At 43.7% G+C, this 26874-nt stretch overlaps 1 protein-coding gene across 1 annotated transcript in view; it reads left to right on the top strand.

The window, feature by feature from the left end:
* The window catches only part of LOC137420693 (rho-related BTB domain-containing protein 2-like), a 149300-nt gene that overhangs the window by 37375 nt on the left and 85051 nt on the right, over positions 1–26874 (top strand). Inside the window, 3 exon segments of the mRNA XM_068105972.2 lie at positions 14245–14641; positions 15991–16207; positions 23816–24023. Of these exon segments, the coding sequence (XP_067962073.2) occupies positions 14245–14641; positions 15991–16207; positions 23816–24023 (822 nt within the window).

Raw genomic sequence — 26874 nt, forward strand, 5'->3', positions numbered from 1 at the left:
TCTGATCCACCTTCTCCATTCAGCATGTCTCCGAGGTAGCAAAATGTTTTCACACCTTCCAGCTTCACGCCGTCTCCAAGATCCAACTCAACATTTCCTCCATCTGCAGCAACCTCTGTGCACACCTTACATTTGAATGTAGCTGCCACACTGGTAAATGACCCTCTCAGACCACTACATTTTTGATGAACCCACTCAGTGCACATTGTACATTGAATGGAGTTCACTCCGACACCCTTCCTGCACACAGCACACGGCCACTTCCCAGTTCTTTCCACCTCACCACATGCTTTACCACTTGCCATCACCTTCGTCTTTCCGATATTCACCTTCAGACCTTTTGTCTCCATACATTCCTTCCACTTGTTCATCTTTTCCTTCAGTCCATCCATAGTTTCCACAATCAACACCAGATCATCTGCATACAACAACTCCCACGGTAAACCCTCCTTTACGTTCTGAGCCAGCACCTCCATCACAGCTACAAATAGTAGTGGACTTAGTACCGACCCTTGATGCACTCCCACCTTCACCTCAAACTCACCACTGTTCCCGTCCTTCGTCCTTACAGCTGTGCGCGCTCTTTTGTACATTGCCATCACTACTCTGATCAACCATTCCTCCACTCCTAACTTCCTCAATGCCCATGTCAATACTTTGCGTGGAACCCTATCGAATGCTTTCTCCAGATCAACAAACCCAAAAAACAACTTCTTCCTCTTTTCAATGTACTTCTCCTGCAACTGCCTCACAATGAAAAGTGCGTCTGTCGTTCCTCTTCCTGGCATAAATCCAAACTGCATTTTGTCGATCTTCACTTTCTTCCTTATCCTCCTCTCCAACACCCTTTCCAATACCTTCATTCCATGCTCCAATAACTTTATCGCTCGGTACGAGCCACACTCCAGAGGGTCACCTTTCCCCTTGTATAGAGGGACGAGGGTACTCAGTTCCCAATCCACTGGAATGCGGCCTGCTTTCACCACCAGATTACAGATCTCTGTCATTCTCTTTACACCCCAACTTCCTGCTGCCTTCAACATATCTCCCACAACTCCCGTCGGCCCTCCCGCTTTTCCACTCTTCATTGCTTTTATCGCTTCCTCAACTTCCTTCTCAGTTATCTTCTCTGCCGGTCCTAAAACTGGGTTACTCTCTATGTTGCCATCCCATTCATTCTCTGTATTCAACAGCATTTCCATATATCTTTTCCATCTTCCTTTAATTCCATCTGGGTCGACAAAGATTTGTCCCACTTCATCCTTCAAGCAACTCACCCCCATCACATCACACCTCTCTTTCGCTATGTGCTTTGCAATCCTGAATACTGCTTTCTGACCCTCTTCCGAATCCAAGCGTTCTCCGAACATTTTCCTACATGCCTCCTGCGCCTTTGCTACCTCTTTCTTTGCAGCCTTCTTGGCTGCCTTATAACTTTCATGCTCTGCTGTTTCTGCTCCCGTCCCCTTCGCCTTCTGCCACTCCTTGAACCTCTTCCTCTTCTCATCAATCCTCTTTCCAACTTCATCATCCCACCACCATGTTTCCGAGTGCCTCGGTGGTCCTTTTGTCCATCCACATACCTCACCAACGGCTCCCAACAGACTAGCTTTCATTGACATCCAACCACTTTCAAGCTCAACCACATCATCCTCTACCCTACTCAGCCTCTCTTTTAATGCCTGCCTTACTGTCACCTCTTTCAACCTCCACATCTTCATTCTCGGTTGGTACTTCAGCCGCCGAGCTCTCCTCGCACCTTTCACCCTTACGTCGCAGACAACCAAGTGGTGCTGTGAAACAGCCTCCTCCCCCGGGATCACCTTTGTGTCCCGGAGGTGCCCCCTATCTCGCCTACGCACCATCAGGTAGTCAACGGTTGTCGTCGACCCACCTGACGTGTATGTAACAAGCTTATTATCCTCTTTCTGGAACTGAGTATTACAAATCAACAAATCAGCTCCATCAGCAAACTCCAAAATCCTTTCACCTTCTCCATTTCTCACACCATATCTGTAACCCCCATGAACTCCCTCAAAACCATCCATACTCCTTCCCACATGTCCATTCAGGTCTCCTCCCAGCACAACAACTTCCTCATCTTTCACGTTTTCCATCAGCTTCTCTATCGCACACCAGAACTTATCCTTCTCTTCATTGCTTCGACCAACCTGCGGAGCATATCCCGAGATGACGTTCACCAAGAGCTTTCCAATCATCATTTTCACCATCATCAACCTATCACTCACTCTAGTCACACTCACCACACTGTCTACAAACTCCTCAGAAAACAGGACACCAACACCATTCACGCCCTCCGGGCACCCTTGCCACACAAACTTGTATTTCTGTCCCTGCCTACCCTTCACCATTCTCACACCACTTCCCTTCCATCTCGTCTCTTGCACACAACATATGTCCACTCTTCTTCTGACCAATACTTCCACCACTTCTCCTAATCTCCCTGTCATTGTCCCTACATTCCATGTCCCAAACCTCAGAAACCGATCTCCACTTCGGGCTGCACCCTGCCCATATGTAGTTGTAATTGTCATGGTTCACTTTTTGAGGCAATGTTTTTATGGCCGGATGCCCTTCCTGACGTAAACCCTCTTAGTCGTCTCTTACGACACGCAGGGATACGGTGTACCTATTCTGACCAGGGTACACACTGGGAAACGTTTAAAACATGGAAATTCTGGGGGGGGGGGGGAGGGGGGGAGGGGAGCGGTGTCAGCATCACGGCTACGGTTTAAACATATTCCAACAATATCCAAACAGAACCATGAAAACCATGAAAAACAATCTGGGAAAAGTCTCCAAGCGAGAACGTGGATTTGAGAAAGAAGGAGCAGAGGCGGAAGAAAAACGAGATAAAGGGGGCGGGGCACAAGTCGAGACGCGGAGGAGAGCGAACAAGCACGTGTCCGGGAGGAGAGAAAGAATCAATATCGAATTCTTTGTCTATCCGTTTGTCCTGTTTTTAAAAACGCCGGACAAAGGGTAAGATGTTCGCGAGAGGCAGGGGGGAGAAAAGAAAATCAAAGAAACGAGCAAATACTATGAAGGAAAGAACTTCCACTCACAAAACACCGACGGGGGGAAGGGAGCCCGGAAAGACCAGGCCGCGCACAACGCGCAAATAAAAAAAAACGACCAATCACACACAAATCTGCAACAACCACAAAACCAAAACTAAACAGAAACACACAACAACACACACCACAACAAAACAACCAGCGGAAACCCGACAAAGACACGAATGGGAAAACACTCAAACTTCGATGCCGTGGAGAGCTCGAAGCAAGCCTCGTCGCCCGAGGGACCGGAAGTCCGGCATATCGGATACATTCAAAGATACATTCAAGTAAAGTAAAGAGTAAAGTTAACAAGTAAAGATACATTCAAAGTACACCGCCCCCATGCCAAATAATTAAATATACCGCAGTGCAACTCACAGAGAGTGCATTGGGAGGGAGAGGTGTACAATAATTGATTGATTAATTGCATAATTAAAATCAATAAAATATTATCACAAAATATTTTCATAATCAATTGGCTAATAGCATAACTAAACCACTAGTGCTTCATCCGAAGATGTATCTTTTAGAAATTTAATTAAATAAGTCATTAATAAAAAATTAAATAATTAATTGATTAATCAATAACTAATTAATCAATGAAATGATTAATCAATAAATCAAAAATATCCTTTATGGCCACATCACCTGGTCACTGTCATGTCCAAATATTAGCTTCCTAGCTCAAAAGGTGCCTGAAATATTGGCCAAATGAGAGAAAATAAATAAATGATTAATAATGAAAAGAAATAAATAATAATCATTAAAAAATTAAATAGTTAATCAATTGGCTAATATAATCCATAAACCACCACCATTTCATCAGAATCTAATAAAAAAAAAAAAAAAAAAGTCATTTATCAAATAATTAATCGATTAATTAATTGATTAATCAATAAATCAAAAATAGCCTTTGCAGCCAAATCACTTGGTCATTGGCATGTCCAAATATCAGCTTGCGAGCTCGAGGTGCCAGAGATAATGCCCAGAAGAGAAAGGAAATATATAAGTACTTAATTAATCGCTAATAATGAAATAACTCATCAATTAATTGTAACAAAAAATACCATTTTTGACAAAGGACTTGCTCACTATTGTGCCGAAATTTCAGCTTCCTAGCTCAAAGGATGGCTGAGATATCGCCCGGACAAACAAACAAGAAACCAAGCTGCGTGCAAACGAAACACACTGACCAAGCTGCATGGCAACGAAACACACCGACTAAGCTGCATGGCAACGAAACACACCGACCAAGCTGCATGGCAACGGAACACACTGACCAAGCTGCGTGCCAACGGAACACACCGACCAAGCTGCGTGCCAACGGAACACACCGACCAAGCTGCGTGCCAACGGAACACACCGACCAAGCTGCGTGCCAACGGAACACACCGACCAAGCCGCGTGCCAACGGAACACACCGACCAAGCTGCGTGCCAACGGAACACACCGACCAAGCTGCGTGCCAACGGAACACACCGACCAAGCTGCGTGCCAACGGAACACACCGACCAAGCTGCGTGCCAACGGAACACACCGACCAAGCTGCGTGCCAACGGAACACACCGACCAAGCTGCGTGCCAACGGAACACACCGACCAAGCTGCGTGCCAACGGAACACACTGACCAAGCTGCATGCTCACGGAACACACCGACTAAGCTGCGTGGTCGGTGTGTTCCATTAGCACGCAGCTTGGTCGGTGTATTTCGTTGGCACGCAGCTTGGTCGATGTGTTTCGTGAGCACGCAGCTTGGTCGATGTGTTTCGTGAGCACGCAGCTTGGTCGGTGTGCTTTGTTAGAAAGTAACTCGTTATCGCTTGCCAAGCCAGACATTCTGTATCAACCACTTTGCAAAGTGCTCATCCAGTCACTCGGGGAAATGGAGCAAAGCCATTTCGTCCAGGCAAAATGGGGTTTGACTTTAAACAAATTGCAACAAAATTATGAAATATGGAATATGAAAACACGTATCTCTATGGCTATTCCGTTAGTTCGTATGTGGATTGTTATTGTATGCTACATGGTTCTCAAGGTGCCAATTACATTATTTATGTTATCACTATAATCGTGATAATGAGGTCCATTATCGTGTTGTATAGGTTTTTCCATTATCACCCAGGCCTAGACTGAATATGTCGACGAAGAAGATATATCGAAGATTTTGACACAAGTGGCCACATGGGCCACCTCGGACCAAGTTTTGTTTTTGGTGGCATTTGGCACCTGGGCCACCGCTTATTTTGAACCCTGATTAATGCAATTGCAATGTAAAAAGATAGGTTATTATCATCGACCTCTTGATGGGGTGTAGTGTGCTGGCCTGTGCAGATAAATCTTTTAATTTTTTGGCTTTATAAAAATCAAAGACTTTTGGAGGAGTCTGATGGTGTATTGAGTCACATGCTCACCGGGGTTGTCCTGAATAATGGTTGTAATAAGTGTTTGTTGACAATATTCAGTGTTACATTTGGGCACGTTGGGGTGAATTGTTGTGCACACCATTGTAGTATTATTCCGAGGGGATCATGGATATCATTAATTGTCGTAATGACATAGAGAGATTAACATTACTGATTTTGAAGCATTGGTTGGAGACTCTAGCAAAATGTTGTGACTTGCGACTTGACTCGGTCTTGACCAAATTGACTTGAGACTTGGACTTGGACTTGGACTTGGGACGTGCTGGCTGGAGACTTGTGACTTGCATGTGACTTGAGCTTATAATAACTTGTTAACAATGTTTGGAAAATAAGCATCGAGTTAAATCTGGGTTTAAAATAAATGGTAAATGATTTTCAGTCATACGCACGTGCTGTTCAGTCAATGATGACGTTCTTATACCGTGTACATGTACACTCCATGTGCGGTGCACCAGAGATCATGACCACCGGGGTCACATACTGTTCTCCACCAAGGTTAAAGGGAGGGTCCATTCTCGAGACAGCACAGAGCACACCATGTCCAAGTAGCAAGTAGCAGTCTTGTCAATGTAGGAAGTACAACTTTATTCGACATCGACCTGCCCCCCCGGCACCCCCCTCCCCTCCCGTGCACATCCCGACCTGGTAAAATGACTTTGATTATTTAAATGTCATTTCACTTCGATTATTTAAACTTCACCAATAATTGTAAATTATATCACGATTTCATCAATAATTGTAAATTATATCACGATTTCATCAATAATTGTAAATTATATCACGATTTCATCAATAATTGTAAATTATGTCACGATTTCATCAATAATTGTAAATTATGTCACGATTTCATCAATAATTGTAAATTATGTCACGATTTCATCAATAATTGTAAATTATGTCACGATTTCATCAATAATTGTAAATTATGTCACGATTTCATCAATAATTGTAAATTATGTCATGATTTCATCAATAATTGTAAATTATATCACGATTTCATCAATAATTGTAAATTATATCACAATTTCATCAATAATTGTAAATTATATCACAATTTCATCAATAATTGTAAATTATATCACAATTTCATCAATAATTGTAAATTATATCACAATTTCATCAATAATTGTAAATTATATCACAATTTCATCAATAATCGTAAATTGTATCACGACAGCAATTGAAGTTAATAAGTTGCACGCTTCATTTTCTCCAGTTTCCCACCCTCTTTCTGCTTCCGCAGCATTCCAACCTTTTCCTGATTATACATTTCATTTTAACATGCATAATAAATATACAAGGAAATTATTAAAATCTCCTTTCCCATTCCACATCGAATGCTTTTGTTCTATGTGTAAACAATTTAACCAAACTGAGGCTACTGACTAGTCTCATGTACATTTGTTCAAGTGGGTATACACGAGATATGAGAAGGAAAGATAACGTAAATAATTTTTTGCTGGGAACAAAGAAAAAAAAAAAAGGTCTACTGTATGAGGTTAACAAAGAATAACTTAGAGTTAAACAGCTTTTCAGAACACAGTCACGTGAAAAAGTAAGTACACCCCATGTAAAGTTTTGACTTTTTCAACATATTTCAACATACAGCTATTTGATCTTCATTTCAACAATATTGACAGATAAAGGTGATATAATATAACAAATATCATGAAACATTTACATTTTGTAGTCCATTGTATAATTTAAATAAACATAAATGCAAATTTCGCATGTGGAAAAAGTAAGTACACCCTTGGCTCTAATAGGTGGTATTTCCATGTTTTAAACGTTTCCCAGTGTGTACCCTGGTCAGAATAGGTACACCGTATCCCTGCGTGTCGTAAGAGACGACTAAGAGGGTTTGCGCCCCCTTTGGCAGAAACATCCTCAAGTAGGCGTTTCTTATAACTGTCTACCAGTCTCTGACATCGACTGGGAGAAATTTTTGCCCACTCCTCCATGCAGAATTCTTTCAGCTGTGCGATGTTTGAGGGGTTTCTTGCATGCACAGCTCGCTTCAAATCCCCCCACAACATCTCGATGGGATTTAGATCCGGGCTTTGACTTGGCCATTCCAAAACCCTCCATTTCTTTCTTTTCAGCCGTTCCTTGGTGGATTTACTGGTATGTTTAGGGTCATTGTCATGTTGCAAGGTCCACCTTCGCTTGAGCTTCAACTTTCCAACAGATGGCCTCACATTATCCTCAAGCACCCTCTGGTACAATGAAGAATTCATAGTGGATTCCATGATGGTGAGCTGCCCAGGCCCTGATGCAGCAAAGCTGCCCCAAACCATAATATTTCCACCACCATGCTTTACAGTTGGTATCAGGTTCTTGTGGTCAAATGCTTTCTTTGGTTTTTGCCAAACATGTCTTCTGGTACTGTGGCCAAATAGCTCTACCTTTGACTCATCTGTCCAGAGCACATTGTTCCAGAAGTGCTGGTCTTTGCCGAGGTGTTCATTGGCAAACTTTAGTCTTGCCCTGATGTTCTTTCTGGACAGCAAAGGTTTCCTCCTGGCACACCTCCCATGTAGATCAAATTTGTGCAGCTTCTTTCTAATGGTAGACTCGTGCACTTTGACATCAACAGTGGCAAGAGCTACCTATAGGTCCCGTGATGACATTCTGGGGTTCTTAGAGACCTCTTTCAGCATCTTGCAGTCTGCTCTCGGGCTGAACTTGCTGGGGCGGCCTGGCCTGAACAAGTTGGCAGTTGTTTGGAATCTTCTCCACTTGAAGAGGATATTCCGGACAGTCGAATGATTGATTTCAAATTGTTTGGAGATCTTTTTAAATCCCTTCCCAGACTCGTAGGCATCTGTAACCTTCTTTCTGAAGGCCTCAGAAAGCTCTTTTGATCTAGGCATGGTGACGCCGCACACTTCAACAACAAAGAGCAAACCAAACGAAATGTCTGAGGTCTAAATAAGACAGGTTCCTCCAAGATCCTCTCTAACAATGTTCTAATCATTTGCACCTGAGCTGGTCACCTGATTCTAATTTTAGGTATTTGAAGTAGTGATAAATGTAGGTGTGTACTTACTTTTTCCACATGCGATATTTGCATTTATGTTTATTTAAATTATACAATGGACTACAAAATGTAAATGTTTCATGATATTTGTTATATTATATCACCTTTATCTGTAAATATTGATAAAATGAAGGTCAAATAGCTGTATGTTGAAATATGTTGAAAAATTCAAAACTTTACATGGGGTGTACTTACTTTTTCACGTGACTGTACATTGCAATAATTGAAGTTCTGTGCAATAAATGAATTCCTTGATAGCTTGTACTCCAACTCGGTTTATAAGTAAACATCACATTGCGAAGTTCTGGAGAAACAGAGGTGGAGGCACACAAATACAAATCTCCTGTGTGGAATGCACCCCCTTGCCCCCGCCCCCCCCCCCCCAAATCATTTTGTTTTAATTTTAGGACTTCTTTTATTTTTTATTATTTTCTTCTTCTATGACTCTACTCTGTCGCTCCATTCTTCATCCCTCAGATCGGCAGTCTGCAGCCTCCTCACTCTCTGCAGACCTGGACAAAATCACAGACTGGGCAAACAAGTGGAACATGTCTTTCAATCATGACAAATCTCACACTCTTATGATGTCTCTCCGAAAGACCGACTGGACAACCCTCCCATCCACTTTCTGAATAATCCTCTCCAAGAAGTTCTGTCACTCAAGCTTTTAGGTCTCACTATCTGCCATGATCTTTCCTGGGAAAACCACATTTCAAATCTGGCCTCCAAAGCCAGTCGCCGACTGGGCATCCTCCGTCGTGCGAAGTCCTTCCTTGGCACACCTGAGCTCCTCACCACATACAAGGCTTTCATCCGCAGCTCAATGGAATACTGCTCTCCCCTCTGGGCTGGTGCTCCTGCCTCACACCTAGCTCGTCTTCACGCTGTTGAAACCAAAGCATTCAGAATCATTGGAATCTCCCGCGATGAAGCTAACTCCAAGGGCCTCTCACTCACTCACCGCAGGCAGGTTGGTGGTCTTTCCGTCTTCTACCGACTCCTCTCTGGCCTTGCCCCCCCCCCCCCCAGCTCTCTCTGGGCTCTGTCCCGCAAATATTCCTACAGGTCGCACAAGATATGCCTGCAACCCTCTTATGGTCTAACTGCCAAAATCAAGACTCTCTGCTCACCTTCACTCCTTCATTCCTCTTTTCTCCCGCCTCTCGAACAAACTCCCTCACTCTCTTCAATCCCACTCCACCCTCCAGGTCTTTAAAACAGCTGTTCACCACCATCTCTTATCTTCCCCCATCCAAAACCTTGATCTTTTCTACCCCTGCTAATTTCACCCCAATTCCACTTTTTTGAAATACCAACTTCTGTCCTGGAAGTCCTTGGTGTCCTTGTGTTTTATACTTCTCCCTCCCCCCCCCCCCCTTCCCACGCCTCCTCCCCCCAAGCTCTCTCCCTTCCACACTTCTCCCTGCTCTCAAATGTTGTGTTTGTGTGCTTCCCCTTCTCTCCCCATCTTGTTTTCCGCTCCCTCTTTTTATATATTTTGTTTGTCTGGTTGATTTGTTTGTGAAGTAAATGTTAGCTCTTTCACGAGCCTCGATTCAGTATACAAAAGTTTTCATATTTGTGCCTCCGCCTGAAAGCATTATGTTGGAGAAGGTGGCCAGAGGCATTGTTTTCGGGTTGTCCATCCGTCCATACGGGCTACACCTAGTTTTCCTCAGCAACCGCATATCCAATTGAGACAAAACATTCAGGGTAGGCGTGACACCGATGCAGAATGTTTTTGATTGTGACGTCATAGGTCACGTGGTATGGCAGCCATCTTTGATTGAACTCAAATAATTAAAAAATCATTTCTCGGGAACCGCTGAATGGAAAAATTTGAAACTTGACACATTGTCAAGTACTCCCAATGGGGAACAAAAGCATGATAATGATGACATCATAGGTGAAGTGGTATTGAAATTTTGAAGCCTGGTGTTGGCTTAGCGGTTCGGGTGCAGGCTTGGGATCCTAAGATCCTGGGTTCGAATCCCGGTCGACTGCTGAATTAACAACAGGAGGGTTGACTCAGCCTGTCATCCTTCTGAGGTCGGCAAATTGAGTACCAGTTCACTGGTGATTCCCTGTGTGTCGCAAGAGGCGATTAACAGGGTTGGCGGCAGGAAGGGCATCCGGCCATAAAACATTGCTTCAAAAAGGGACCATGGTGCCTGAAAACGGCCAATCCCTGCTCTGTGGGGAAAAATGGCCTCTAAAGGTGGTTTGTCTCATAGGTGAAGTGCTATACCAGCCAAAAATGTTTTAATCAAAACCCTTATCCTAAAAATCTGAAATTGCATGCACATGATCTATGACCCAGTTGTATTGAAATATAAAATTTATGACATCATAGGTCACATGCTTTGGCACCCATTTTGGATTGAAGGAAAATAGTAAGTAATTATATCTGAAACTGCTTACCCTGTTGATACAGATTTTTACAAATATAATCAAACGCCATTGTTGCATATAGTTTGAAAATGATGACATCGTAGGTCATGTGGTTTAGAAACCAACTTGGATAGAAAAACGAACCTTATCCGATCAACACGAAACTTCACAAATGTGATCCCATACCCATACATATGCAGAGTGTACATTTTATAAAGGTCATATGTCATGTAGTGTGGCAGCCATAATAGCTTAAAAACCGATATTTAAAAAATATCCCTTCTCCGAAACAGCTTCACCGATTGATGTGAAACCTGTCCTGTCTGGTGAAACTGTGTTACATGAAAACCAGCTGAAGGGGTTTAAATCAAACTTGTTTATTTGTAGGACAGTGAACAAGGGCGTCTACCCATTGTGGGACTATGCAGAGGCATATTGGCGACAGTCGCATTGCTCTAGTTTGATGTTTGTTTTTCCTTTGACATCTGTTCACCAATATAATTATCTTCACATACCTTCACTTTTGTGGGAGGGACAGGTGTGTGTGTATGTATATATATATATATGTATATATATATATATATATATATATATATATATATATCTATATATATATATATATATATATATATATATATATATATATATATATATATATATATATATATATATTGTATACAAGATCGAGGCTCGTGTAAGAGCTAACATTAATCACAAAAAATCAAACATCAAACATATAATAATGGGAGCAGGAGACAAGATGGGGAGAGAGAGGGAAGCAGACAAGTACAACATTTGAGAGTAGGGACATCGGGAGATTTGTGGGAGGGAGAGGGCTTGTGGGGAGGAGGCATGGGGTGGGGGTGGGGTAGGAGAGGTATAAAACACATGGACACTGCCAGGACTTCCAGGAAAGAAGTTGGTATTTCAAAAAAGTGGATCTGGGGTGAATTAACGGGGGTAGAAAAGATCAAGGCTTTGGATGGGGGAAGATAAGAGATGGTGGTGAACAGCTGTTTTAAAGACCTGGAGGGAGGAGTTGGATTGAAGAGAGTGAGGGAGTTTGTTCCAGTGGTGGGAGAAAAGAGGAATGATTGAGTTAAGGTGAGCAGAGAGTCTTGATTTTGGCAGTTTCACCAGAAGAGGGTTGCTGGCAGATCTTGGGTGACAACAACAACAACAACAACATGCATTTTAAGGCCATTTTCCCTGCTAGAGCGGGGGTTAGCCTTGCGGTCCCCATGACAATCTTCTCCATTTTGCCCTATTTTCTGCATCTCTCCTTGTTAACCCCCTTGCCCGCATTTCTTCTTCCACCATCTTTAGCCAAGTCTTTCTCGGTCTTCCCCGTCCTCTACTTCCTTCTACATCAATTTCCATCACTCTTCTCAACCAGTCACTTTCATCCTTCCTCAACACATGACCAAACCATCTCAGCCTGTTCCTCTTCACAGCATCAATCACAGGCAATATTCCCATCATCTTTTGCAATTCATCATTTGTCTTCCTCTCTCTCAACGATACTCCACACATCCATCGAACCATTCGCATTTCCACCCTTTCCAGCCTTCGTTGCTGCTCTACGTTCATTACCCATGTCTCGCTCCCATAAATCATAACACTTCTCACACATGCAGCATACACCTTTCCCTTCAGCTTCAGCGACACTCTCCTCCTCATCAGCACGCCACTCAGTTCCCGAAACTTCCTCCATGCACATCTCACTCGAGCAACCGTTGCCGAGTCTGATCCACCTTCTCCATTCAGCATGTCTCCGAGGTAGCAAAATGTTTTCACACCTTCCAGCTTCACGCCGTCTCTAAGATACAACTCAACATTTCCTCCATCTTGGGTGACCTGTAGGAATATTTGGGAGACTGAGAATAGATAAAGCTGGGGGAGGGAGCTAGGCCAGAGAGGAGTCGGTAGAAAACAGACCACCTACCTGCCTCCGGTGAATGAGTAAAAGGCCCTCAGAGTTAGCTTCATCGTGGGAGATTCCAATGATTCTGAAAGCTTTGGTTTCAACAGTGTGAGGCAGGGGCACCAGCCCAGAGGGGAGAGTAGTATTCCATTGAGCTGTGGATGAAAGCCTTGTTTGTGGTGAGGAGCTCAGGTGTGCCAAGGAAGGACTTCACAAGACTGAGGATGCCCAGTCGGCGACTGGCTTTGGAGGCCAGCTTGGAAATCTGGTTTTCCCAGGAAAATCATGCCAGATAGTGAGACCCAAAAGCTTGAGTGACAGAACTTCTTGGAGAGGATTGTTGAGAAAGTCGATGGGAGAGTTGTCCAGTGGGTCTTTTCGGATTGACATCGTGAGAGTGTGAGATTTGGCAGGATTGAAAGACATGCTCCAATTGTTTGACCAGTCTGATTTTGTCCAGGTCTGCAGAGAGTGAGGAGGCTGCAGACTGCCTATCTGAGGGATGATGTATGGAACGGCAGAGAGTGGAGTCATCAGCAAAGAGATAGAGAGGATTTTCCAGAGAGTCGGAGAGATCATTGATGAAGACCAGAAAAAGCACAGGGCCCAGAACACTGCCTTGGGCAACTCCAGCCTGAACAGGAAGGGGAGATGAGAAAAATCCATTCAGGGCCACACATTGACTCTGACCAGAGAGGATGTCACCCAGCCATGCGTGGAGATTTCCATGGATACCATAGGAGGAGAGTTTGGTGAGCAGAGCGGGGTGCCAGACTGTATCGCAGGCACGTGATATGTCAAGGGAGACGGCTCTTGTTTCCTGTTTGGAAATTGTCTTTACTACTAGAATTATTGTCGTTTATCTTAAAATAATTATTATTTTGTCTTATAATAATTATTCTTTCATTTTTGAATCGAAAATTTTCTTTCTTATCCTGAAGCAATGCATTCTGATTTTTCTTAAGGCGCTTCACCTTTTCTATGCAGTGAGATAACGTCTTCACACTCGACTTGGTGGATTTTACGGTTTGTCACTTTGATGTCGTTAAAGCTTGAGGTGTGTTCACACAGAAGGGTTAGTCGGAGGAAATCTGTTTCAAAAGCTGTGGTCCGTGTTGATGCATGTCTACTTTGGAGTTTATCTGTCTGGGACCACAGATTAGTGGTACGGAGTTGGGCTATGTGAACACTGCATAAGCATTTGGTCCAGGGAACTAGTCTCGAAGTGCTTAGGAATACTGATGATGTTTAAACAAGGTATGAAGTCATATCTGCATTTGTTGCTTTTCACCTTGCATTGTAATAATTCACCTTTTCTTTTTCCTTTTTATTGTAGCAAAATATTATATAATTCTTTTCCTTGCTGTCTTTTTCCCAAATCTCCAGACCAGTTAGGCCTGCTGATATAATGCCTCCTGAGCGTGGCCGGGAAGTTTCTCATGATCTTGGCATCCCCTACTATGAGACTAGTGTTGTAGCACAGTTTGGAATAAAAGACGTCTTCGACAATGCGATCCGGGCTGCACTTATTGCTCGACGCCACCTGCAGTTTTGGAAATCTCACCTGCGGAAGGTTCAGCGACCGTTACTGCAGGCTCCGTGCTTGCCTCCTCGCCCTCCACCTCCACCTGTTTCGCTTGACGGCATGACCAGTGTGGCCAAGGGGTTCAGGGCGGACTGGGAATGCAGCAGAGGAACGAGTGGTCCGGCAGCTCTTATAGCCAGCCCTCTGTGTGCCGACGTCGTGTTTGAAGTGGATGGAGAAAGGATATATGCTCACAAGGTGACGTCTCTGTGATGGCATTTTGTTTTGTGTGAATCTACATTATTTAGCTACCTATGGGCAAAGATTACTTTGTGGATCATAACTTTGTGGACGAAATGATTTTGCAGGGAGCAAGATCGAATGCACAGCAATAAATAATTAAAATTGGCGATAACTGGACGGTCGCTTCATAAAGTCTTCAACCACCAATATGCAACTTTCTAAATGATGTATAAATGCTAAATGAGGCCTTTTGCGCATGTGCTGTTTGTGTTACACTGGTTTGGTTCTTCTCACCAGCCACTTTTAACCTGCATTGTCAGCACTAAATCTGATTCAAATAATCTTTTAAACATAAATTTCTGCATTTAGATGAAAGAATGGCAATTCAAAAATGGATAACCAGAATTATTCTGTTCCTGAATGCAAAACGGACACTCGGAAATATAGGGACACGATAAATATCCGTGGATGATGGGAGTCTGGCTTGTACCATTTCCAGTTGAAACAATTACTGAGCAGTGGCAGTGGATCACTTACACGTGTTCACATGCACACACACAAGCACACACAAATGGAAGCTTATCCATTCACCAATAGATGCAAAAATCTAGTATAATTTCTCTTTTGGCCCAGAACCAACCAAAAAATATATATTTACGATGTCACTCAGTCCACACAACTCCCACTCCCAAACATGATTTATAGTAAATATCATTTTAAACTTACCCTGTGCATCAACCAGCTCCAGATATGACCTCCTTTTGGTGTTAAGAAGCATGAAGGTTTTGGTAGAACACGCCCATTTACGAACCTTTTGGCCTTTCATGGGCACACATTGTTAGAAGTTTTTGCAGTACGGGACTGCAAGATATGAACTTTTTCGTTGAGTTGATCGGAAGGTTCTCCAATTGTGTTGTGCAAAGGCACGCACTTTTCTCGCAGGTACATTTCCAAATATTTTTGGCTTCTTTAAAAGCTTGGTGAGCTGATCCATGCTGCAATCCTTATCTGGCACATATGATACATGTCCAGGCCGCCCCAATGGACTTCGTCACTTGGCGGTTCTGCGCATGCGCACCAAGGAACCTAGGTCAGATTACGTCATTTCGAAAGTCACGTATTACAGAATGGTGCCTTGAAGTTAAACATAGCATTTGACTGATAAACCAACTATGTTCCACCCTTTTATCCCCGACCTTTTTGCCCTTTCGCTGCTACCCCTACCTTCCCGTACCTTTTACCTACTCTCTCCTACTCGTAGATATTCCTCGCTCTATCTTCATGATCACACACGATCCTGACATTCCCCTGAACATCCAGGCATGTTTACCCCTTCCTCCTCCTCCCTTCCCTCACACGCCCAGATCTACCTCGCTACGGCTTCTCCCAAATTTTACGACCTTTTCACGATGGACCTCTCGGGAGGAGAGTTTGGAGCCGAGGCCGCGGGGTCGGGAGATCGGTCCGGGTGTTATACCGGCGGTCCACCAACTCGCCGTAAAGACCCTGTGGCACGTGCATCCAGCCTGGATATCGATGCGGATTGTGGTGCTGACTGTTCTGCTGGTCTACAGATGACAAGTGAGCAGTTTAGCTCATTGACTTTTTCTGACATGGCGATTTGGAGGGGCATTGTCATGAATTTGTGGTGTGGGCTGATGTGTGTATGTATATATATATGTATATATATATATATATATATATATATATATATATATATATATATATATATATATATATATATACACATACACACACATACATACATGCATACATACATACATACAGTCACGTGAAAAAGTAAGTACACCCCATGTAAAGTTTTGACTTTTTCAACATATTTCAACATACAGCTATTTGATCTTCATTTCAACAATATTGATAGATAAAGGCGATATAATATGACAAATATCATGAAACATTTACATTTTGTAGTCCATTGTATAATTTAAATAAACATAAATGCAAATTTTGCATGTGGAAAAAGTAAGTACACCCTTGGTTTTAATAGGTGGTATTGCCTCCTTTGGGAGAAACAACCTTAAGTAGGCATTTCTTATAACTCTCTACCAGTCTCTGACATTGACTGGGAGAAATTTTTGCCCACTCCTCCATGCAGAATTCTTTCAGTTATGCGATGTTTGAGTGGTTTCTTGCATGCACAGCTCGTTTCAAATTCCCCCACAACATCTCAATGGGATTTAGATCCGGGCTTTGACTTGGCCATTCCAGAACCCTACATTTCTTTCTTTTCAGCCATTCCTTGGTGGATTTACTGGTATGTTTGGGGTCATTGTCATGTTGCAAGGTCCACCTTCGGTTGAGCTTAACTTTCTGACAGATGGCCTCGCATTATCCTCAAGCACCCTCTGGTACAATGAAGAATTCAGAGTGGATTCTATGATGGTGAGCTGCCCAGGCCCTGATGCAGCAAAGCTGCCCCGGCCCTGATGCAGCAAAGCTGCCCCAAACCATAATATTTCCACCACCATGCTTTACAGTTGGTATCAGGTTCTTGTGGTCAAATTCTGTCTTTGGTTTTCACCAAACATGTCTTCTGGTACTGTGGCCAGATAGCTCTACCTTTGACTCATCTGTCCAGAGCACATTGCTCCAGAAGTGCTGGTCTTTGCGTAGGTGTTCATTGGCAAACTATAGTCTTGCCCTGATGTTCTTTCTGGACAGCAAAGTCTGGTGTGCCTCCTGGCACACCTCCAATGTACATCAAATTTGTGCACCCTCTTTCTAATGGTAGACTCATGTACTTTGACATCAGCAGTGGCGAGAGCTACCTGTAGGTCCCGTGATGACATTCTGGGGTTCTTAGAGACTTCTTTCAGCATCTTGCGGTCTGCTCTCGGGCTGAACTTGCTGGGGCGGCCTGGCCTGAACAAGTTGGCAGTTGTTTGGAATCTTCTCCACTTGTAGATGATCTTCCGGACAGTCGAATGATTGATTTCAAATTGTTTGGAGATCTTTTTAAATCCCTTCCCAGACTCGTAGGCATCTATAACCTTCTTTCTGAAGGCCTCGGAAAGCTCTTTTGATCTAGGCATGGTGACGACGCACACTTCAACAACAAAGAGAAAACCAAACTAAATGTCTGAGGTTTAAATAAGACAGGTTCCTCCAAATTCCTCTCTAACGATGTTCTAATCATTTGCACCTGAGCTGGTGCACCTGATTCTAATTTTAGGTATTTGAAGTAGTGATAAATGTAGGGGTGTACTTACTTTTTCCACATGTGAAATTTGCATTTATGTCTTTAAATTATACAATGGACTACAAAATGCAAATGTTTCATGATATTTGTTATATTATATCACCTTTATCTATCAATATTGTTGAAATGAAGATAAAATAGCTGTATGTTGAAATATGTTGAAAAAGTCAAAACTTTACATGGGGTGTACTTACTTTTTCACGTGACTGTGTATATTTATATATAGAGGTCATCTTTGATATATTATGTATATATAGGCCTGACATTGTCATCTGGCCAGGTGCAACAAGACAGGTTATCTTAGGGGAATTGTCTGTACCTTGGGAAGAGAACATGGAGGAGGTGTAAGAGAGGAAAGTACAGTGAGCTGGAGGCAGAGTGTTGGGAGAAGGGTTGGCGAGTTGCTTGTCAGCCATTTGAGGTGGGGTGTAGAGTATATTGGCAATTCCTTTTCTGCATTTCTTGCTCGGCTTGGAGTGTGTGGGACAGAAAGAAGGAGGATCTGTGACAAAGTTGCCCAGGTTGCCTTGAAAGGCTCACTTTGGATATGGAGAAAGTTTATCGAGGCATGTCGAACGGTGTCGGTTGTGGGTAGTGGTTCATTTCATTTCAGCCTAAAGGGGTAGTGACTGAGCATGAAAGAGAAATGGAGGTGTGTGTGTGTGTGTGTGTGTGTGTGTGTGTGTGTGTGTGTGTGTGTGTGTGTGTGTGTGTGTGTGCGTGTGTGCGTGCGTGCGTGCGTGCGTGCGTGCGTGCGTGTGTGCGTGTGTGTGTGTGTGTGTGTGTGTGTGTTTTTTTTTTTGTGGGTGTGGTTTTGCATGAATGTTTTCACCCCTCATCCAAAATTATGCTAAGGGGTATTGTCGTCGCGGGAGTCAGGGCGTGCGTCAACTTTTGGTTTCCGTCAATTTCAAGGAGAACGGCTTGTCCGATTAAATCCATTTTTGCAGTGTGTGTTGGGGTTGGGTAGAGGAAGGTTCCTTTCGAAAATGGGCGCGCTGCGATTTTCACTATGGCAGCCATCCGGGCGTCCCTCAGCTTTTGGTTTCCGTCAATTTCGAGCAGAATGGCTTGTCCGATTAAATTCATTTTTGCAGTGTGTTTTGGGGTTGGGTAGAGGAAGGTTCCTTTCGAAAATGGGCGTGCTGCGATTTTCAATATGGCCGCCATGGTAGCCATCTTGAAATTGGTTTCCGTCAATTTCGAGCAGAACGGCTTGTTCGATTAAATCCATGTTTGCAGTGTTTGTTGGGATTGAGTAGAGGAAGGTTCATTGGCGTGCTGCGATTTTCAATATGGCCGCCATGGCAGCCATCTTGAAATTCGTTTCCGTCAATTTCAAGCAGAACGGCTTGTCCGATTAATTCCATTTTTGCAGTGTGTGTTGGGGTTGAGTCGAGGAAGGTTCCTTTCGAAAATGGGTGCGCTGCAAGTTTCAATATGGCCGCCACGGCAGCCATCTTAAAATTGGTTTCCACCATGCATGGGCTGAGGGGTTACGCCCGCTTTGCTGTGCTATTTATTGTTTGAGTGGTGCATGTTGTAAGGGTGGTGGTTAGTTGTTTTTTTTTCTTCGTTCGGTGCCTGTGTGCGTTACTGCTCTGAAGTTGAAAAACAGAGCAGACTGACTTCTGAACATTGAGACGTAGGTGCCATTGGTGGTAGTAGTGGTCCATGGAAGAAACGTCTCAGCTGAGGGTGGCCTCGATTTCCTCAAAAGACTTGCTCGGATGCAGGATTGCAAGGTCATCAGCATTGGCATTTTTAGTCTCAGCGAAGGCTGATGTGTACACATTAAACAGCAGAGGTGCTGAGATTGAGCCTGGCTGAACTCCCTTCTTGAGGCTGTTTGTTCTGCTGGTTTGTCCGTTCAGGTTGATTCTGAGCAGCGGTTGGAGATCAAGACTTGGATAAAGTGGACTAGTTGGTGGTTCTGGAGTATCTCGTGCACCTTCAGCAGCAAGCCACAGTGCCAGACTGTCATATGCTGAAGACAAATCAAAGACAGCCCCACATTTTTGGCAATCTCAATAATGTCCGTTGCAGCTGGAATCTGATCTTCAGTACTATGATTCTTCTTGAAGCCTGCTTGTTCTGGTGGGAGTGCTACCTAAGCAAGTGGTTCTATCCTGCTAAGGATGAGCCTCTCAAGGGCCATGAATGGGACAGATGGCAGTGATATGGGATGTCTCTGGGCTGGTTGGGTTTTAGGGTGGCCACACCATTGGCCCTTTTCCAGAGCTTTGGAATCCTGAGTGAGGAAAGGCAGTCGGATATGAAGCACTTAAGCCAGTGGAGTAGGCGAGTACTGGCATTTTGCCACTGCTCTGCATGAATGTTATCAGGTCTGGGAGCTTTCCCATATTTTAGGCTTTCCTTGAATACCACCTACCTGAGGGCAAACTTGAATTCCTCTGTACTGAAGTCTACACCCAAGCCACGGTCAGCAGATGGTGTTGTCCGGAAGTGCTTCAGTTTGGAATTTACTTTGTGGGGAAAATGATCTGTCTGGGTTGGAATGGTGGCCATGGCTGATGTATGCATGTACAAATGTCTGAATGCATGTAAAAGTACAACCATGTCTGCTGGTGTCCTTGTAATGCACGTACAAGTGCCTCCCTGAGCCTCGGATCGCTATAAACAGGTAATTGATATCCAAAATGTATATATCGGGCAATGCTACCTCATTTATGATCTTTTAAATTTTTACAGTTTATGCAGAATACAAAAATAAAAAAAGGTTCTCGTATGTTTTGCTGTACATGAGCAATGCAAGACACCCGTTAACCAAAACCAATGTACTGAGGATGTGCATCTCAAACACCATTGACTATCTTGCATCGGCCTTTTGAACATCATTTAGCGTACAAAGCACTTTTGCAGAAAATGCATAACAATTGGAGAGTGAGTGGAAGCTAATTGTGTGGAGCCATGAGCCTGAGCAAGCAGGCCTATATCATTGAGCATCAGGGCAATCACCACTTTGCCAGCATGACCAAACGATGCCCTCGAATGTTCAGCAAAGTTGAGGAGCACTCAAAACTGCAGTGAAGAGGTTTGGGGGCATAATTGGACAATGTATTAGGTTAATCCAATCCCTGTTATCTTTATTTATTTGATCGACATGAGTTGTTTATGGCTACCAATCTTGATAGAACATCTTTAGAAAACGTAGGATTTTGAAAATATTTGTTTTGTAACTAACTCTTCTTTAGAAAACCAGTAAAAACGATTTGTTTGCACGACTGCCTCGGCGACTCCATGCCTTGGTGTACGTACAGCTTTTTCGGAGACATGGCATGTCAGCGCTCAACAAGAACTCTTTCTCTGGCCTGTCCATGGGCCACCTACCTGAGGCTTTAGATTTTACCTGTCCCATCAACCACTGCATCTGTCCAACTCTTCGTACTGTGTGCATGTGGGGCGATATTATGTTCCTTTGAAGTTTTTCCAGCACACTGGGTGTGGTCGGGTCAAAAAAAGATCTTAATCGTTGCTAAACACGGTGGCTTTACGCGAAAAAGAACTATGTTCGAAGTTGAGATAGGTCAGGTTTAAGAAACTTCCACGTGGTGAAATTGACCTGTTCTCTGGACAGGTTTGAGGTTTTCACTTGTCCGACAGCCAAAATTGCCTGTCCCTTGAGAATTTGCCAAATGTTTACGTCAAGGCCTGCATGCTAAAGCTCTTCTAATAGGATTGATGGTTTTAAAAGAGGATTGACAAAAAATTTTTTTTTATATCTATGGTAAAGGTGAAGCATTTGTTTTGTTTGCGAGAAGACTGTTTTTCACTGAACCCATGTCATCTTGCTCTGCTCTGTTTTATTTTATTTTATTTATTTATTTATTTTTGTTGGCCTTGCTTGTTCCCAAAGAGATGTAGAGTGATGCCATATCTCTCTCTCTCTCTCTCTCTCTCTCTCTCTCTCTCTCTCTCTCTCTCTCTCTCTCTCTCTATCTCTATCTCTATCTGCTTAATTATGACACCCCCAGTGTGGTCTACCTTGTATAAAAATCATGTAACAGGCGTCACCTAGACAAATACCTTGGCGAGGCACTGCATTAAATGGTTTATCAGTCACGGGGGGTTTTTTTTTAACTTTTGTTTTCATCATTTGTCAACACCATGTTGAACAGCAACTGGGATGATTTGCACCTTCGCCCTTTTGTTGACTAAAATCCATAGATTTACTTGTTTATTTCATTTTGGTACTTTTCTTTTAAATCGTATTGAAACGTTGACCTCATTACCAAGCAACATTACTGGATTTAAATGGACTACTGTTCATTATCGATGTAGGATTATAATAACCATAATAGCAGGTGATGTACCATTTGCAGCACAAGCAATTGTAGATAAATTAAATTTTGAAAAGTTTATATAAAACTCCAAAATATTTGTCAGACTGCTCAGTTTTATGAAAATCCGTTCCTTGCTTGTCTGGTGTCAGTTGAGTGGTAGCGGTTGATATATGCCAGGTCTAAAATGTTCGTGGTTGCATTCTGACATATGACTGCGAGCTGCAATCTCCAGACATTGTTGAAAAGTTATTTATAGAGCATTTATTGATTAAATGGCTTTATCAACTCCAAAAAAAGGAAATATCTAGACAGTAACGACTGGCCATCTATAGGCAGTTGCTGCATGTGACAGATTGTTTAAAAATACAATTGTCTTTAAGTGGGTGCAGATAACACTTGGGCACAGTAATGCTTGCATTTCTGAATTTTAAAATTCCTTCAATGCATCATTTAATAAACCAGATTTAATATTTGAGTCCCTGGTGTTGGGCTAGCGGCTAGGGTGCCGGCTTAGGATCCAAGGATCCTGGGTTCGAATCCCGGTCGATTGCTGAATTAACGCCAGGGGGGTTGACTCAGCCTGTCATCCTTCCGAGGTCGGCTAATTGAGTACCAGTTCACTGGTAATTCCCTGCTTGTCGTAAAAGGCGACAACCAGGGTTGGTGGCAGGAAGGGCATCCGGCCGTAAAACATTGCTTCAAAAAGGGGACCAAAAAAAAACAACAACAACCACGGTTCCCGAAAAGGCCAACCCCCGCTTTGCGGGGAAGAATGGCCTCTAAACGGTGGTTCATCATTTAATATTTTGCCTGCAACGGTAAGTAAATTGAGGACAACTAAAGCAATCTTACCAGCGAGCATGTAGTGCCAATTTGGAATGCTCGGAAGCACACAAGATGAACTTTCAAAGTTGTTTAGTGATATGTGACTTTCAAAATGATGCAATCCGCCCCAGAATGCTTGGCGCGCATGCACAGAAATGCCTAGAAATGACAATCGTTGGGGCACATGAGCGTCTTTCTTTCATGCATGAAAGAGGATTGTCATATAAAATAGCTCACAAAGCTTCTTAAAAAAGGTGAAAATGCTTGAAAAAGTACCTGAGGGAAGCCTGGGGTGTACCTCTGGTTCCAGGGCCACAATATAAATTGTACATTTTCATCTGTTGGTAAAAGGAGAAGCGTGTGGGTGTGTGTGCATCTCCTCCACTTGCTTCCGTTAACGGGAAATGGTGGGAACTTGACACCTCATCCACGGATATTTCTCTTATTTCTATACATTTCCGTGAGTCCAATTTGCTTCTAGGAAGATAACAATTATGTTTTTTTTTTAAGCTAATTATTAACCTAATATGGTTAACCTAATTGCCACCTTTTTCGTTTAAATGATGAGAATTGCGTTAAGACTTTCGCGCTGGCAACGGCCCTACTCGCAGAAGTGAGTCGGTGAAAACGCACGCGTTTATGCATGAGGGGGGAGACATAGACTTGGGGGGGGGGGGCAGAGACAATGACATCGTTGCACATGTCCGAAAGGCCTCGTAAGCATTTGTACATCATTTCGAAAGCCTCGTATATTCACATATTTTTGGCCATTTTACTTTCGTCAATGTTTTTTAGTGTTGTGATCACATGGACTTGTCAATATTATCAAACCCTCAGGTCTTCGTACGTCCTGCAGTGATGGGTCACTCCGGATTAGCCGGCAAGGTTCTACAGACGAGGAAGTGGACGTTCCTGAAGGCCAGTCGTCGCAGTGGCACAGGGGGATGGGCAATGCCTTGGGCACGTCTTTGGCCTCTTGGGGCAGAGGGTTCTTGGCGATTCGACTGCAGTGGCTCATTGACCCACAGATTTGCGCTCCCTCCAGGTATTCACACAGTTTCCTCTTCCTTTGTGGTTAAATTTTGATCGCGTTGGTTGTGCGATTTCAAAATGTATTTTTTTTCTTTGGATAAATGTCATTTGTTGAGATGGGATTCTTTATAAAATGTATTTCTAATGCTTGTTTGAATTTTGCAAATGTATCAAAAGCTTTCGAGAAGAAATTCTACCAAAAGATTAGTCGAGGTCCTCATTTGTTGGTATAGTGTAGGTCTAATTGGTGAGAGCGTCCCACTGGAATCCCAGAGTTTGCAAGTTCAATTATCGCTGAAGGCAGCGGTATGATGGTTTTGGCTTCTAAACAACTTCAAATTGAGCTTGTTTCAAAATGAGGGCAATGTCACTATCCGATTGTCTTTAATAAACCAGATTGCCCATTAATGACCTACAGGGAGGTTCTACATGGTTTGGTCGATGCAATTACAGGTGAATCTTGGTGATTGACTCAGGGACTCGGGAAATCCAGGAAGATGCTGCTTAAAAGGCAGCACTGGCCAAAAAAAGGGAAAACGGCAATCTAGATTCTTGGATGTACATCGTGATTAAACAAAACTCTTGCAACAGCACATTTCAGATTGAAATACACTTTTAACTTGTTCCTTCGATTATGTTTGAAGCCCTTTTGTTGTTTCCACAAATTATTTGATACTGGCAAAGGTATCCACTGTTTCTGGGTAACACGAAGTCGCTTACTGACGGGAATATGAAGAGGGGAGGGGGGAGGCAAGGTCGGGATGTGAAGGGAGGGGTGGGAGAGGAGAGGAGAGGAGAGGAGTGGATGGGAATGTGGGTGCATGAGTTGGTGGGTGAGTGGGAGAGGGATAGGGTAAGGGAGGAGGCAGAGAGGCAAAGGGGGAAGAAAGAGAGAAACCCGGCATTGCCATGTAACATGGAGTCACCTCGTGCCGGGAATATGAAGAGAGGAAAAAGGGTGGGGGAGGGAGAAAGGAGAAGGGGGGGGGGGGGTAAGTGAAGCCTCACCACATATTGCTGTGCTGTACGTATGCTCTGGGAGGGAGGGGTTTGGAGAGAGGGTAGGTAGGGGTGGGGGATAGATAGATAGAGAGGGAGGAGGAGGTGGGGGGGGGGGGGGAGGGGAGAGAAGCCTCACCACTTGTCACTATACTGTACATTGGGAGGGGAGGGGATGTTTCGGGAACTGAGTGGTGTGCTGACGAGGAGGGCAGTGTCGTTGAAGCTGAATGGAAATGTGTATGCTGCATGTGTGAGAAGTGTTATGATTTATGGGAGCGAGACATGGGTAATGAACGTAGAGCAGCAACGAAGGCTGGAAAGGGTGGAAATGCGAATGGTTCGGTGGATGTGCGGAGTATCGTTGAGAGAGAGGAAGACAAATTATGAATTGCGAAAGATGATGGGAAGAAGCCTGTGATTGATGCTGTGAAGAGGAACAGGTTGAGATGGTTTGGTCATGTGTTGAGGAAGGATGAAAGTGACTGGTTGAGAAGAGTGATGGAAATGAATGTAGAAGGAAGTAGAGGACGGGGAAGAGTGAGAAAGACTTGGCTGAAGATGGTGGAAGAAGAAATGCGGGCAAGGGGGTTAACAAGGGGAGATGCAGAAAATAGGGCAAAATGGAGAAGATTGTCATGGGGACCGCAAGGCTAACCCCCGCTCTAGCAGGGAAAATGGCCTTAAAATGCATGTTGTTGTTTGTTTTGGGAGGGGAGGGGAGGGCAGGTCATGGGAGAGCGAGAGAGGAAGAAGAAGAAGAAGAAGAGAAAGAGGAGGAGGGGTGGGAGAGGGGGGTTGAAAATCCAGCAGATGTGACATCCAGTTTAACGTCCATACGAGGGATGCACACATTGAACATGCTGCCTGTGAACATGCTGCCTGTTAAAAGGATGACAGCTTATAGCTGGGTCGGGCTAGACGATTCAAACCCAGGCTAGATGGCTTAGAGTGTGCATACCTCTCAAACATTGTGCTTGTCCCATTGCTTTAATCCTCTAGTTACCCTCGCCAGATGAGAGGGTATTGCATTTGAGTCAGTTTGTTTGTTTGTCCGCACAGAATAAATATGATTTTCTCTGCAACCGTTGGTCCGATTGACGAAATTTTCACCATAGCTGCAACTCCACCTGTAGAATTGTTTAATGATAATTATGACGTCATACATCACGTGGTATGGGAACCATCTTGGAAAAACTGAAAAACTTTGCACCTCTATCTCCGAAAGCACTGCATAGAAAAAATTGAGATGTGGCTCATTGTAAAGAACTCTCCTTGGGGAATAAAATATGTTGATGATAATGCAATAGGTGCCTCCATTATGACGTCATAATTCTACAAGTACAAAACTTCATCCGATCAAGATGAAATTTCTTGAGCATCATCTCGGGATAAATTAGAAGAACCGCCTATAGAAGCCATTTTTCCCCGCGGAGCGGGGATAGGCATTTTTGGGGCACTGTGGTCCGTATTTTGAAGCAATGTTTTATGGCCGGATGCCCTTCCTGCCACGAACCCTGTTCGTCACCTCTTTCGACACGCAGGGAATTAATTACCAGTGAACTGGTACTCAATTTGCCGACCTCGGAAGGATGACAGGCTGAGTTAACCCCTCCTGGTGTTAATTCAGCGATCAACCGGGATTCAAACCCAAGATTCTAGGATCCCAAGCCGGCACCCTAACAGCTAAGCCAACACCAGGCCATCCAGGGATAAATTGGTGGAGAAAAAAAAAAAAGATGACGTCATCAGTCACGTGGTTCGGCCGCTATATTTGTTTTAAAACAAAAGCCTTAAAAACCACGGACACACGTCCTGGCGAGGGTCTGCAATGTCTGAGTGCTCTTTCTAGTGTAATGCTTTGT

This window comes from Myxine glutinosa, chromosome 2 (genome assembly GCF_964187855.1).
Source record: "Myxine glutinosa chromosome 2, kmMyxGlut1.1, whole genome shotgun sequence".
NCBI classification, from domain to species: domain Eukaryota; kingdom Metazoa; phylum Chordata; class Myxini; order Myxiniformes; family Myxinidae; genus Myxine; species Myxine glutinosa.